General features: G+C 37.8%; 1 pseudogene and 1 gene segment (V, D, J or C); one reads left to right on the forward strand and one right to left on the reverse strand.

Moving 5' to 3' along the window:
• Window positions 1-14,215, reverse strand: part of LOC122116830 — a 39,343-nt gene extending 25,128 nt beyond the window's left edge. The window contains 1 exon segment of the V gene segment in view: window positions 14,142-14,215. Within this exon segment, the coding sequence occupies window positions 14,142-14,190 (49 nt within the window).
• Window positions 1-15,972, forward strand: part of LOC122116639 — a 1,030,500-nt pseudogene that overhangs the window by 623,612 nt on the left and 390,916 nt on the right.

Here is a 15,972-nt window from a genome sequence, read left to right on the forward strand (position 1 = left end):
ATCTTGGTCATACATTATAACAGACTAAGGTTTCTTTCTCTTCACTCTCAAATGCTTCCCTCCAAATTAAAGGACAGGCTACTTTTTATTAAAACAAATGATGAATATAGTAAAAAGTGCATTATGCTAAATATAGGTCTGTGCTTGTTTACATGGATTTTATCAGACACTAATCCTCCTCACTGACTACAGTCTACTGCTTCAAGCTGTGGGCACAAGATGGACTGGAAGACCTCTGTCTTAATTTGGGTAACTGGACCCTAGTGAGCACACAGTTGACTTTAATTTTGATGAAACACAAGTGTTCAACTGTACAACTTCTTTTCTATTCCTCAGTCCCTTGTGGTAAATGAGAAGACACTAAATGGACATGTCCCGGTGCTCTGATTAAGGTCATTGCTGAAAAAGAGAGAATCTAACTCTGAACCAGTGCTCCTACCTGTAAGTTTAGCTAGTCAGGAAACCTATATCTGAGGATCATAGTGCAATGTCAGCTCAGGCACAAACCTCTGTGAGATTGTTACCTACAATTAACCACCACAAGCCAGCAGTGGAACCATGGATTAAGTAGTTCAGTGCTACCATTGAGCAGAAAAGCTCAGGGAGAGTATCCAGGTCTTACATTCAAAGTTCAAGGCAGTATTGAAAAAGAGGGTAAGAATCCCAAAGGAGCAAGTTTGGAGCAGCCATCTTAACATTATTTGTTCATGTGGTGTCTGTCAATCTCATTAAAGTAAAAGCTCAGTGAGATTACTGATTTTTTGGATGTGCTCAAGACTTCATTGTTGGTATTGTCCATGACACTATCAGTGTATAACAGTAAATAATTCCTTTGTGTTTGGGGTAGGAATAAATGAATTGTCCAACATAGCTTGAGATCTGCTTTTGTTTCACCTATTAGCACCACAGTGAGTTGTGGAACCTTAGATGTGTCAGTGACAGGCACAGGAAAGACTTGACAAGGAATAGGAGAGAAAGGCTGACCTGAGGAGCAGTGACTACGCAGCATATAGTAACTCCAAGTTCTGCAATAATGCTTGTGCTGAGGGATTTATCAGAAGTCTGCTCTGATGTCAGGAGCTGATATGTACTAAATAAGAGGAACTTATACAGGGTTTAAAACTTGAAAGAGAGGCTAAGACAGAGCCATAAACCATGCACTCTGTTCTCATCATGTCCAATGACTTAAATATATTGCAAGAGGTAATACAAGAAGTAATATCTTACTTACCTTTGTAACTATTTATTCTGATAACAAACCACTTATGTTTTACATAGTATATTGTTTAAAAGAATTTAGTTAATATTTTAAGTCCTTTCGTGGGGCTTGAACTCTGGGCCTGGCCTGGGTAGGCTAGCACTCTACCACTTGAGCCGCAGTGCCACTTCTGGTTTTCTAAGTGGTTAATTAGAGATAACAGTATCACAAACTTTACTGCAATGACTGGCTTTGAACCACCATCCTCAGATCTCAGCCTCCTGAGTAGCTAGGATTACAGGCATGAGCCACCAGCACCAGGCAATATTTTAAGTCTTTACTGAAAATGTTGATGAACATTACTGAGAATCATTCACTTAAAGTTTCCATCTTGACCATTCACAGGTTAACAGATGACAGTTCCTAGAAAGATTCCATTGTTGTCTCCCTTTCTATGATGTAGCATAGTACCCTTGGGTCCAAGTCAGGCTACACAGAGTTAGGTTTACAATTAGCTTGTGGCTCACATTTTCCTGGTCTTCACTAAACGACGATAATTTGCTACAGTGTGAGAATCTCATACCAGTAATCATTTAAACAGGGAAACTATCCGATTTTGACCCACTTTTCACTAATGCATTTGAGACTAGAATAATCAGATTCTGGAAAATAGGACCAAACTCAACTCACTTAAGAATAATGCTCCATCATCGGAACACCAATGCTGGATCAATAGAAATCATAGATTGATGCTGGGAGGCAGAGATCAGGTTTGTAACCCTAGCAATTTAGGAGACTGAGATTTGGAGGATTCTGATTGAAGGCCTGTCTAAGAAAGAAATTGTCCAACATATTTATAAGATGATTTCTTTGTTGCTTTGTATGTTCCTCCCCCACGGTATAACCCCTGCTTTCATTGTATTTAATGTTGGTATAATTTGTTGAGGGGAAGGGCAAACACAAACCGTTTGAACAGGGATCTAGGAGGACCCATTGCAACAATGACACGTACAAGTTGTTATGTTGAAAAACGAACTTTACAACTTTGGCAGGGCAGGGCCTGGGTGGGGGGGGCCCATGGGAGGAGGGCAGGGGTGAGTTGGGAAGGTTTGGGAAGGGGAAACAAAGAAGGAGGCAACAATGCTTGATAAGAAATGTACTTATTACCTTGCCTATGTAATTGTAACCCCTCTGTAAGGTACTTTCACAATAAAAAAATAAAATAAATAAATAGAAAATAATTCGGAAGAAATGTTAAATTTAAACTATATGTTTTGGGGGGAAGGGAAAGGGAATGACAAAATGGTGAAACAAAGGACAAAGGGTGAACCAATGCCACAGTGAAACTCACAAAACACTAGTTGAAAATGCACTTTACAACTTGGGGGGGGTGTTGATTCAGGACCGAGGGAGTATGAGGAAGGGGGTAACCATGTTCGAAAAGAAATGTTCACAAACAAGACCACCCTAAAGCTACGAGCACAACTATGTTGATTGCAGCATTATTTACCATAGCTAAGATATGGAACCAACCCAGATGCCCCTCAGTAGATGAATGGATCAAGAAAATATGGTATATATACACAATGGAATTCTATGCCTCCATCAGAAAGAATGACATTGCCCCATTTATTAGGAAATGGAAAGACTTGGATAAAACATTAAGTGAAATAAGCCAGGCCCAAAGAAACATAGGTCCCATGGTTTCCCTTATTTGCAATAACTAGTATGTGTCTGAGTCAAGCAGAAAAGGTCAGATAAGTTGATGTTAAGGAAATGAACCCTAAGATATGTATTCAAATGTTTTTTTTTCTTTCATGTGATTGTTTCTAGCATATTTATATGATTATTTCTTTGTTGGTTTGTATGTCCCTCCCCCACAGTATAACCCCTGCTTTCACTGTATTTGAGGTTGGTATAATTTGTGGAGGGGAAGGGAAAATACAAATCATTTCAATAGGGATACAGGTGGACCCATTGCAACAATGGGATGTACAAGTCGTCATGTCGAAAATGAATTTTACAACTTTGGTGGGGGGGGAGGGAGGAAGGAGGATTGGGTGGGGGGGGCGGGGAGAGGATGGGGGAAGGGATGGGAAGGGAAACAAAGGAGGAGGCTACAATGCTTGATAAGAAATGTCCTAATTATCTTGCCCATGTAATTGTCACCCCCCCCCCCCGTAAAGTATTTTCACAATAACAAAAGAAATGTACTCATTACTTTACAAATGTATATATAACCCCTCTCTGTATGTTACCTTTATAACAAAATTAAACTAAATTAACAAAAATAAAGAGGAAATAAATGGGTAAATGTTGGAGGGCCATCATGTATGGTGAATAATAAGGGAGATGGTGATAAATAATAAATCCAATAGAAGAATATTATATGTAAAATGCAGTATTATATATTCTTTATGTTTAGAGAGACTATTATACAGTATTACATACAGTACATTATATACAGAAAATATATACACAGAATATATACATATGCTATTAAAATACATAGGCCTATATACATGTTAACATCTACATATAGGCAAACATCTGTATATACATGACACATATGAATATTATATGACACATAGGATGCACATGATATGTGTGGCATGTACATGATATATGACATGTGAGGTGTGTGTGGGTATGTATGGCAGCTGACACATATGTGGCATGTACATGATGCATGTGTGAAATGTTTGTGACATGCATGTGGCATGTATATGACATATTATTAACACATGGTTGACATATATGTATGTGTCACATATACATATATCATAATAAAGAGTAATATATTTTATATTTTTGCTTAGTGTCTATCATATTCATGTTGTAAATATCCTAATGAAATCCCTTTGTGTAATTCCTCAGTGCTAATACTATTTTTCAAAAGAAAATGGAAAAAAAATACATGTTTTGGATCTCTAATTAAACTGTACTTAGATTTACTACTAAATACCAAATTCAAATTCTAGGAAAATAAATAACAATATGAAGTATGTCATGTCCTCACTTACTGGAACTTAATGCTGGAAAATATAATAGATGCAATGTATTCTTTAAAGACATTTCTATTGTAAACATATTACCATTTTTGCAAAAATAAATGATTAATCTTTAAAGAGACTATCATTACTTTTGGTTGCCTTTGGTCTTAATATATGAAATTCAATTCTACAGAAATTATAAAAACTAGCCAAAATTCTTCTTGGGCCCAAGCAAGCCATTTCAGCCAGGTGCTAGTGGCTCACAATTGTAATCCTAGTTACTTGCTCAGGAGGCCTTGATCTGAGCGTGACCGTTCAAAGCCAAGTGTAACTACTAAATATGTAACAAGTGGAGATGTTGCTCAAGTGGTAGAGAGCTCGCCTTGAGCCAAAAATGCACAAGATGGCTCCTAGGCTCTGAGTAAAAGGATCATAACCAGCACACAGAAAAAGAAAGGAGCCATTTCAATTTTTGTACACTATCTATAGAACTAAAGGAGAATATGGGCAGGCAACTGTCCTCTGGTGACTGACATAAACTGGCACTCTCCTATGTTACCACATAATGCTGAGGTCACCAGAGATGGTGACCACAAGCTGGTCAAGAAAAAGAGTAAGGTCCTAAGAGGAGTGTCTGTTGTTCCCAGGTGGGATGCAGGCTTCTAAACGTCTTTCCTAAAGACCATAGGCAATTAAAGGAGGAAGGACTTAAAGAGAATACTTTGTATTCAGCCATTCAGACTCCTTTGTTTGATGTTCTTGGTCTGGGTCCATAGATTGGAACCATGTGTGGTATCTTGATGTCAGGCCAGAAGCTCTATAAAGTGAGTTGTTTGTGTCCATCAAATAGGAGTGAACAATTTGGGCTCAGGAGTTTTGAAATTTTGGGAGGATGGTTAGATCTGTGGGCTGATCACATAAAACAAAAACAAACAACAAAAAAACCCATGATATCAGTGATCAAAAGTATTTTATTTTGGGGATGACTAACATTTGCAGGAGGAAGCTCCTCACAGCAGGAGACTGTCTAGAGGCTGAGGTGACAGGAAGTATAGAAAGGCCAGTCTGTCTATAAGACTTCACCCAGAGACACACAGGGAGTGTCTGGGTCAGAAAGACACATAGGGACAAGGTGATTAGGAATTTCCATGAACTGGATTTATCTTTCCTTATTGCTTGGTGCTGTGGATGTATTATCCTGAAGTGCATTCTGTATCCACTTCTTTGGTGGATAAAAATCAGCACTTCTTTATACTGTTTTTGAAATAACTGGATATGCAAAATTAGAATTGGCACACACAAACCCGCTTTAAGGAAAATAGTAAACTACCCCACTTATGGACATTTATCCAAATGACCACACACCAGGACAAAGATTATGGAGAAAAAAAAAACAGCTACAGAAGGAAATAAACCAAAGGAAAAGGAAAGAAGAAAGGAAAGTAAAAAATGCAAACAGTTCAATAAAAAGCTCTTACTTCCATTTCTTAGAGTCCATTTTAACAAGGATCATTTTATATGATTGCATGCACACAGCTTTTGAGCCTTGTGATCCTGTCCTAAGATATCCATCCTCCTTTGTTCTCACTGGGTGTTTAGATTGCTATTTAATTGTTTCCAGATGTAATGATTTGTCTTTTGCATTTGTTTATAACTGTCTATAATTTTCCTTCTCTTTTTCTTGGAAAAATTGAGGATATGAAACTGTATTGGGTTATGAGACTGGGTGGTAGAAATTGTCTTTCTGCATGTTGATTTCTGCTGAACTCACTTCATTTACCAGCTTGCAACTGAGAGTGAAGATGTGTTCACTGCACAACTGAACCATGCAACCTTGGTGATCTCTTCATGGTCCTGTATGATTCTCTATCAGTTCTCAGCCTGGAGAAATACTGGCAGGGGTTGTCCTTAATATTTCTACAAGAGCACTTCTCACCTAGAAATTTCAGATCAGTCTTCTAGTGTGGACCTCTTCCAATGACCACTGAGAAAACTACAGAAGCTCTAACCTGGTATCAGATAGATGATTGGCATACCATTTCTCTCTTTCCATTGTCTGTCTTTTCACTTTCTTAAAAGTGTCTATTAGAGCTTTGAAATTGATCAAATTTACAAAGTCTAATTTATCCCTGATTTCACTTCATGTCTTGGCATTATGCGTATCTAAGGAAATACTGCTAGTACAAAATTACAAAGATGTAATTGAGTGTCTGGTGAGAATTTTACTATTTTAGACCATACGCTTGGGTTTTCATAACATTTTGTTAATTTCCCTAAACATTATGAAACATGGATCCAACACTAGTTTATTTCACAATGAAATGTAAAATACATATTTTTTTCTCTGTTGTATTGTCTTATTACCCTTTCCAGAAATTAAATAATCACATAAATGGGAGGACTTTGTAGGAATATCAAGTCTTCTCTATTTTCCTTCTGTCTATCACTGGACCAGAAGATGATTACCCAGAAAAACCACAGCTATTCAGTATAAACTTTTTTTGGTATATTTGTAACAGCTTCTTTTTATTTTATGAATCCAATAGGATATCACTTTCCAGACTCCTTGTAAGTATAGGTTTATCTTTGATTAGACAGCAAGTACATTGTCAGGTCTGTGCTGCTGGGCTGAGTAGGGAAAGAGAGAAGAAGGCTGGACAAGATTTTCACTGATTCTTTCTATGAAAAATTTCAGAATCTCCATTAAGTACTACTGTCAGTGGAGGGATGCACCAACAGGAATATCTGGGCAGCCAGGCTTACACTTTTGCTCCTCTGGGTGGTTTATATGATGACTTGTTTAACAGTTGGAGGTAGTCTTATGTTGTTGACAGTAATAAGTTGCAACATTAAGGCTGCAGGCTGCCGACTGTGAGAGTGAACGCTGTCCCAGATCTGCTGCCTGTGATCCTTGATGGGACCCCAGTTTGCAACCTGGATGCTCAATATATCAGGAGCTCAGGAGATTTCTCTTGTATCTGCTGATAATAATTTAAATAATTGCTAATGCCCTGTCTGACCCTGAAAGTGATGGTGATTTTTTTTTTCTCCTAGAGTTGCCAACAGAGATGGCACTGGGTCATCTGGAAAACACATTTGGTACTTGACACAGAAAATACAAAAATGAATAATAATTTGCTTATTATAATATTTCCTTGAAGAAGCTTTGGCTATAATGAATAAATTGAGGCATTGTCTTCTCTTATCTGGAAGCAGAGCAGCAGGAGCTCCAGGAGCTGAGCAGGGGCCCTCATGTCCATGTTGTGTGCTGAAACTGACTGACTGCTGCCCAGTCAATAAGAAGCCTATCATGAAGTCTTAATTGCTGTTGGCTGTGCTCTGGGCATATGCACATGAGCCAGGGTAAAAAGGGGACACACAGCAGCAAGGCTGGCAGATTTCCTTCTCTTAGTACATAGCTATTGTCTTCAATAAGTCCAGGATACAATAAGGCCTACCTGACCAGAGCAGTGCAAATGTGCTAGCTTAAAATGGTTCTGCCTTGAGTCCAGAGAACCAAATGAATTTATATCCTGTGATTTGAGAATAGTGGTTTCCATGTTGTTCATAAAATGTTTTTCTTTCTTTTAATAGCATCATTGTAATTGAACAGAATACACAACAGACTTCAAATATCTCAATTTTTTCTACATTAGAACTAACATCACAGCAAAACATATATCCATTTGAATGCTATTAATGCAAATAATTGAACTGTTCATGACATGCATGGATCTAAAAGCAATTCAAATAAAACTCCTATAAGAATAGATCTTTATTCTTTTTTTTTTTTTTTTTTTGTCGGTCGTGGGGGTTGAACTCTGGGACTGGGTGCTGTCCCTCAGCTCTTCAGATCAAGGCGAGTGCTGTACCACTTGAGCTACAGCGCCACTTCCTAAGAATAGATCTTATCCCCAACAACAAATCAGCAAAGAAATAACTGCCCAATAAATAAGTGGGCTAATGACTTAAAGAGAAACTTCTCTGAAGAAGAAAGAAGGATGTCCAATAGACACATGAAGAAATGCTCAACCTCCCTAGCCATAAAAGAAATGCAACTCAAAACAACATTGAGATACCACCTCATCCCAGTTAGAATGGCAATAATCAAGAACTCTAATAACAACAGATGATGGAGGGGATGTGGACAGAAGGGAACCTTACTTCATTGTTGATGGGAATGTAAACTTGTTCAACCACTTTGGAAAGTAGTATGGAGGTTCCTCAAAAGACTCCACATAGAACTCCCCTATGACCCAGCAGTCCCACTTTTGGGCATTTACCCAAATGTTTACAAACAAGACCACACTAAAGCTACCAACACAACTATGTTTATTGCAGCATTATTTACCATAGCTAAGATATGGAACCAACCCAGATGCCCCTCAGTTGATGAATGGATCAAGAAAATGTGGTATATATACACAATGGAATTCTATGCCTCCATCAGAAAGAATGACATTGCCCCATTTGTTAGGAAATGGAAAAACTTGGAAAAAATTATATTAAGTGAAGTAAGCCAGGCCCAAAGAAACATAGGTCCCATGGTTTCCCTTATTTGCAATATCTAGTATATGTATGAGTCAAGCAGAAAAGGTCAGATAATGTGATGTCAGGAAAATGAACCCTTAGATATGTATTTTAATGTTTTTTTTCTTTCATGCATGTGTTTCTAACGCATTTATAAGATTATCTCTTTGTTGCTTTGTATGTCCCTCCCCCACAGTATAACCCCCGCTTTCACTATATTTGATGTCAGTATAACTTGTGGAGGAGATGGGGAAAAACCAGTTGTTTAAGGATACAGGTGGACCTGTTGCAACAATGAGAAGTACAAGTTGTCATGTCCAAAACAAGCTTTACAACGTCGGTGTGGGGGGGGAAAGAGGGGGGAAGGAGAAGGATTGGGATTGGGGGGGAGGGGGGAGGCTGGGAAGGGATGTGAAGGGTAAACAAAGGAGGAGGCTGCAATGCTTGGTAAGAAATGTACGCATTATCCTGCCCATGTAATTGTAACCCCTCTGTACAGTATGTTCACAAATAAAATAAAATAAAATTAAAAAAAAAAGAAAATGTGGTATATAAACACAATGGAACTCTATGCCTCCATCAGAAAGAATGACATTGCCCCATTTGTTAGGAAATGGAAAGACTTGGAAAAATTATATTAAGTGAAGTAAGCCAAGCCCAAAGAAACATAGGTCCCATGATTTCCTTTATTTGCAATATCTAGTATATGTATGAGTCAAGCAGAAAAGGTCAGATAAGGTGATGTTAGGAAAATGAACCCTAAGATATGTATTTTAAATGTTTTTTTCTTTCATGCATTTGTTTCTAACGCAATTATAAAATTATTTCTTTGATGATTTGTATGTCCTTCTCCCACAGTATAACCCCTGCTATCACTGTATTTGATGTGGGTATAATTTGTGGAGGGGAAGGGGAAAAACAAGTCGTTTAAATAAGGATACAGGTGGACCTGTTGCAACAATGAGAAGAACAAGTTGTCATGTCAAAAATTAACTTGACAACTTTGGCGGGGAGGATTAGGTGGAGGAGGATGGGAAGGGATGGGAAGGGTAAACAAAGGAGGAGGCTACAATGCTTGATAAGAAATGTACTCACTATCTTGACCATATGATTGTCACCCCTCTGTACAGTATTTTCGCAACAAAAAAAAGAAAAAAAAAGAATAGATCTTATATAATTTCAGTCTTAAAATGAGATAAAACTAAATAACATATTGTTTAATAATACAGCGTAAGGAAACTAAAAAGAGAATCAGAAAAATAACACAAAATTAAGAAAAATTAACATTTGAATTTTGTGTTGCTGATTAATTCTTTTTTTAAAAACATATGAGAATACCATACAGAGGAGTAACAATTACATGGGCAAGATAACGAGTACATTTCTTATCAAGCATTGTTGTCTCTTCTTTGTTTCCCTGTCCCATCCGTTCCCATATGCCTCCCCCACCTTCCCCTACTTTATCCTCCCCCCGCCCCACCAAAGTTGTAAAGTTCGTTTTTCGACATAAAGATTTGTACATCTCATTGTTGCAATGGGTCCACCTGTATCCCTAGTTAACGATTTGTTTTTTCCCTTCCCCTCTACAAATTATACCATCATCAATTCAGAGAAGACAGGGCTTATATTGTGAGGGAGGGACATACAAAGCAACAAAGAAATCATCTTTTAAATATGTTAGAAACAGTTGCATGAAAGAAAAAAAATTTGAATACTTATTTTGGGGTTCTTTCCCCTAACATCAACTTATCTGACCTTTTCTGCTTGACTCAGACATATACTAGCTATTGCAAGTAAGGGAAACCATAAAGTGTTTTTCATGCTAGCCTTTTATAAAGCCATCCATTCAGGAAAAGACAGTTTCATAGATGTACAACTAATTGTTTTATGATTCCCTGCTACATCAGTTGTTTTTTATGAACTTCTTTTTGGGTTATCATGAACATAATTACCCTATAGTAACAAAACTTAAGATTGTTGATGATAGTAGGTAGATAGATAGATAGATAGATAGATAGATAGATAGATAGATAGATAGATAGAGACATAAGATACATAGTTAGATGCATCGATACATAGCTAGATACATAGTAAAATGCTACACAGAGGGGTTACAATTACATGAGGAAGGTAATGAGTAGATTTCTTGTCAAGCATTGTTACCCCCTCCTTTGTTTTTCTCCTACTATCCATTCTCTCTCACAAACTCCCCACTCACCCCCACCCCGAAGATGTAAAGTTCATTTACAACATAGCGTCTTGAGAATATCATTGTTGCAATGGGTCATCCTATGTCCTTGTTTCAGTATTTTGTTATTCCCCTTCCCCTCCCCAAATTAGATAAATGAATATACAAGATGCAGGGTATGAAAATCAAATAGAGTGACAACAGGGCTTATACCTAATGAGGAAGAATTTACAAAAGAAACAAAAGAATATCATATATTACACTAAAAAAATAACAAAGAAAAACCTCTTTTGTCCATAACTTGGGGTTCATTTCACTTAGCGTCATCTTATATGGTCATATGTACAGAGCTTTTGATATTTTCTGCTGATCTGATAAGATTATCCTAGATATATACTAATTACTGCAAATAAGGGAAACCATGGGACCAATATTTCTTTAGGTCTTGCTTACTTCACTTAATATGATTTTTTTCCAACTCTTTTCATTTCCTAACAAATGGGGCAGTGTCATCCTTTATGATTAACGCACACACACACACACACACACACACACACACACACACACACACACACATATACATATATATATGGAGAGAGAAAGGGAGAACATATTTTCTTGATCCATTCATCTACAAATGGGCAACTGGGTTGCTTTTTATGTGTTAGCAATGGTGAATAATGCTGCGCTACACATAGTTGTGCTGGGAGCTTTAGTATGGCCTTGTTTGTGATTATTTGGATAAGTGCACAAAAGTGGGATTGCTGGGTCATAGGGGAGCTCTATGTGCAGTCTTTTGAGGAACCTCCATACTGCTTTCCAGAGTAGCTGCATGAGTTTACACTCCCACAAACAGTGCAATAGGGTTCCCTTTTGGCCACACCCTCTCCAGCATCTGTAGACACGCTGAAAACATCACAGGAAGGAATAGAAGAAACTCTAGGGCTCCTTGGCCCATGTTGAAATTTTCTTAATAAAGACTTGGAAAAAATCATATTAAGTGAGGTAAGCCAGACCCAAAGAAATGTAGGTGCCATGATTTCCCTTGTTTGCAATAATTATTTTATGTCTAGGATAAGCTTATTAGATGAGTAGAAAAGCTCAAAATCAATGTATATATGACCATATAAGATGATGTTAAGTGAAATGAACTCCGAGATATGGACAAAAGAGGTTTTTCTTTGTTGTTGGTGTTTTCAATGTACTACGTGATTTTTGTTTGTTTCTTTTTTATGTTCTTCCTCCTATGACATATCCCTGTTGTCATTGTATTTAATTTTGGTACCTTGCATCTTGTATATACATTTAATCTAATTTGGGGAGGGGAAGGGGAGTAACAAAATGCTGAAACAAGGACACAGGATGATCCATTGCAACAATGATATTCTCAAGATGCTATGTTGTAAATGAACTTTACAAACTTTGGGGTGGGGGTAAGTGGGGAGGCTGTGAGAGGGAATGGACAGTAGGGGAGTAGGGGAGGGAAGGAATAGTGGGGGGGAATAAACAAAGAAGGGGGTAACAATGTCAACAAAAAATGTATTCACATACTGATATAACCATAACATCTATGTACAGCATCTTTATAAGAAAATAAAATTTTAAAAAGACCTATAAACAAAACAAATCAAAGAAAGTTTGGATTAATGGAATTGAATTAAACTGCAGAGCTTCTTCATGGCAAAGGGCATAGCAAGCAAGATCAATAGAAAGTCCACAAACTGGGAGAAGATCTTCAGTAGCCATACAGCAGACTAGGACCTCATACCTAAAATACAATTAGAACACAAAAATTAAATCCCCTAAAAACAAATCTTGAAAGAAACAACATACCCATTAATGAGTGGGCTAACAACTTAAAGAGAGACTTCTCTGAAGAGGAAATAAGAATGGCCAATAGACACATGAAGAAATGCTCAATTCCTCTGGCCATAAAAGAAATGCAAATCAAAACAACATTGAGATTCCACCTCACCCCAATTCCAATGACTCTATCCTTCTTATCCCAAAATGTTCTTCTTCAAAAGCCAAGGTATTTTCTCTCCTATGATCTGAAGTCTACTCACATTACACTTCTCTGTGAACATGCATGTTCCTATGTCAGCCATCTCTTCTAGTGTCAAACAGGAGAAAAATGCAGTGAGTGAATTAAAGACTGGGTTTGTGACCCAGACAAACAAACCACAGAAACTGACCTGAAAAAACAAAAACCAACAAACAAAACAACAAGAAGTAAAAGTCTGGATGTGTAGCAGAAATGGAAGAGAACTTGTGAAGTCATTAGTTCAAACCTCAGTACCACACAAACAACTAGATTTATCTGATATCTCCTGTTTTCTGTGCTTGCATGATTACTCTCCTGGTCGTTGTAGATTGTATGTTGTCTCATTGACACAGACTTTTCGCCTCCACTCAGAGTCACTCTCACACTGACATAGTGCCTGAGACAATATGCTTAGCTGCTCTCCAGAGCACCAATGCATGAGCACAGCTGCCCTAGTCAGAAGGGAGGTTTTAGTTCAGAGCTGTATCACTGTGTGAGGATAATGTGTGCGTTGCAAGCAGTAATAAACTCCAATATCCTCAGCCTCTACCCTGCTGATTTTCAGTATGAAATCTGTGCCTGACCCACTGCCACTGAATCTGACTGGGACCCCAGATGCTCTGTTGGAAGCCTTATAGATCAAGAGTTGTGGAATCTGGCCTGGCTTCTGCAGGAACCAATCAAGGTAGATGTGTCCATCTTCATACAGAAGGTTATGACTAGACTTGCAGGAGATGGAGGCCGACTCTCCCAGTGTGACAGACAGGGAACTTGGAGTCTGGGTCATCACAACATCTCCACTGGATCCTGAAATTAGAATAAGAAGAAATGCAAGGTTATTCACAACTATAGACAGACACTCATGTACTACTTATATTTTGATATATATTGCATTTTATTCATATCATGCCTTGATTCAGAATGTAAAAATAGCAAAAATTGAAGATCAGACGTTTTAAACCATAAATGAGTCTTTAGGAGTCACCAACAGTCTTCTCAACCAGCAGAATATGTATCCAAGCATAAGTTCTAGCACTTTCGGGAATGTTTCTAACTATCTAAGACCTTTTCTCCATTTGCCCCATCATGGATAACAAGACCTGCATGTCTAAAACGTGGATTGGGCACCAGGGGTGCTAAGAGCTCACCCTCCCACCCACTCTCATTCCTCATCTCCATTGCTCTTACCAGGGATCCAGAGCATTAACAGCCACAGGAGCTGAGACAAGGACTTCATTTTTAGGAGTGAAATGAGGAGTCTAGACAGGTCAAGGCAAGATCATAGCTGAGCCTTTATTTCAGACTTAGAAAGGAAGGTCCTCCTTAGGGAGCAATATGCAAATAGCCAGGTGGGGGCAACAGTGTGAGGAAAGAAAAATGGAGGATAAAGCCTGCTCTTCTAAGAAAAGTGACAACAGAAGTGTTCAGTGTTTGGTAATAACCAAAAAAAAAAAAAATTACATGGTTTCTGCAGCACTGGAAAGAAGGATCCCACTGTAAAAGTTCTGTTTCTCCAAGAAGTATAGGGTGCACATGCTCTCACCCCATAGAACAGTATCAGTACCCAATGGTAGGCAGGCTTATGTCCAGGATCATCTCTAGGAAATGAATAGATATCATGCCTTAGCTCCCATGAATCTCCTCAGCTAGTCTAGGGAAAGGCACAGTACCCTCTTTCCTCAGTGATCCTCAAGGGAATTGACCACTAAGAGCAGAGAGTTGAGTAGATGAAGAGGCATCTGATATCCATAGTTACCAGATGATCTGTTCAGGGATTTAACTACAAGTGTTAGAAAGTCTGTTTCCATAGGAAATTCCTGTTAAGACTTAGGGCAAAAAAATTGACAGGTAGAGCAATTTTTTCTCTTATAGGTAATGACCAAATTGTCTTAAAATGAAAAATATGACAGAAATATTTATGCATGAAAGTGTGAATATATATTCATATATATGTATATTCAATTTAACCATTTTGATACAACAATATCCTGTGCCATATTTAATTAATTAATCAACCTATTTCTTAAAAATCCTACCTGGAATGTAATAGAAGTTTGAGTTCAATCAAGATGTATTATACTCATACATGGAGATGTTGAGTTGAAATGTACTAATGTGACTACTTCAAGATAATTATATTAATACATGTTTGTATAAATATATTTCTCATTACCTTTAATTAATATAAAATCTTTAAATGTCTGCAGTACCAATCTAGTTAATTAGTCTTTGTTTATTTGTGTCAGATGCTCTGTCTCTACTTGTCTCCAAAATCTCTGTGCTTGTGAAGAAGGTGAACATGGAGAAAGAGACATTCTGATGGCTCAATGGACCCCACTTGGCCTTGAGCAGTGATGCCTTATGGGAAGTGAGCAGGCTGTCAGATTTCCTGCATCAGGAGGATTAAAGCTGCTCTCATGGATTGAGTCAGTTCTCATAATAGTCATTTGTTATGAAGTGACCACAATCATATGCTTGGCCATCTCATCTGCAGCTTGTTCCCTCTTTACTAACACTATTTTAGCACGACAGGACAGGCCTTACCTGAGCACAGACAGATGAGGATACTACATAGTGGACTTTTATGTTAACACTGTGCGTTAAGCAACACTCTTCTTTATTCAGAATTTGTGCCAATAACTTTGTTTTAGTAAATGATTGACAAAGATCTGTGTATGTGTGTGTGTATGTGTGTGAGAGAGAGAGAGTAAGAGAGAGAGAAAGAGATTGAGAGAGAAAGGGGGAGAGAGAGGGGAGAGAGGAGGGTATGAGAGAAGTGGTTTAAATAGAAATACTCTTAAATAGACTGGTGTATAAAAAGTAAATCTCTACCTCTGATACTCATCTTAATACAACTCTTCCTAAACCTTACAGGGATCATTTGTTAACTTGCTGAAGTGCAGATTCAAAATCAGTACATCTGAGGTCATTTTGTAATTTTTTGTTTGTAACATGCTCTAAGTGATGCTGACAAAAAATAATATTGCATCCATGTTCAGTTATGTTGCTTCTTATATGT

The sequence above is a fragment of the Dipodomys spectabilis genome, unplaced genomic scaffold (genome assembly GCF_019054845.1).
Source record: "Dipodomys spectabilis isolate Male_0828 unplaced genomic scaffold, ASM1905484v1 ptg000137l, whole genome shotgun sequence".
In the NCBI taxonomy this organism is placed as follows: Eukaryota; Metazoa; Chordata; class Mammalia; order Rodentia; family Heteromyidae; genus Dipodomys; species Dipodomys spectabilis.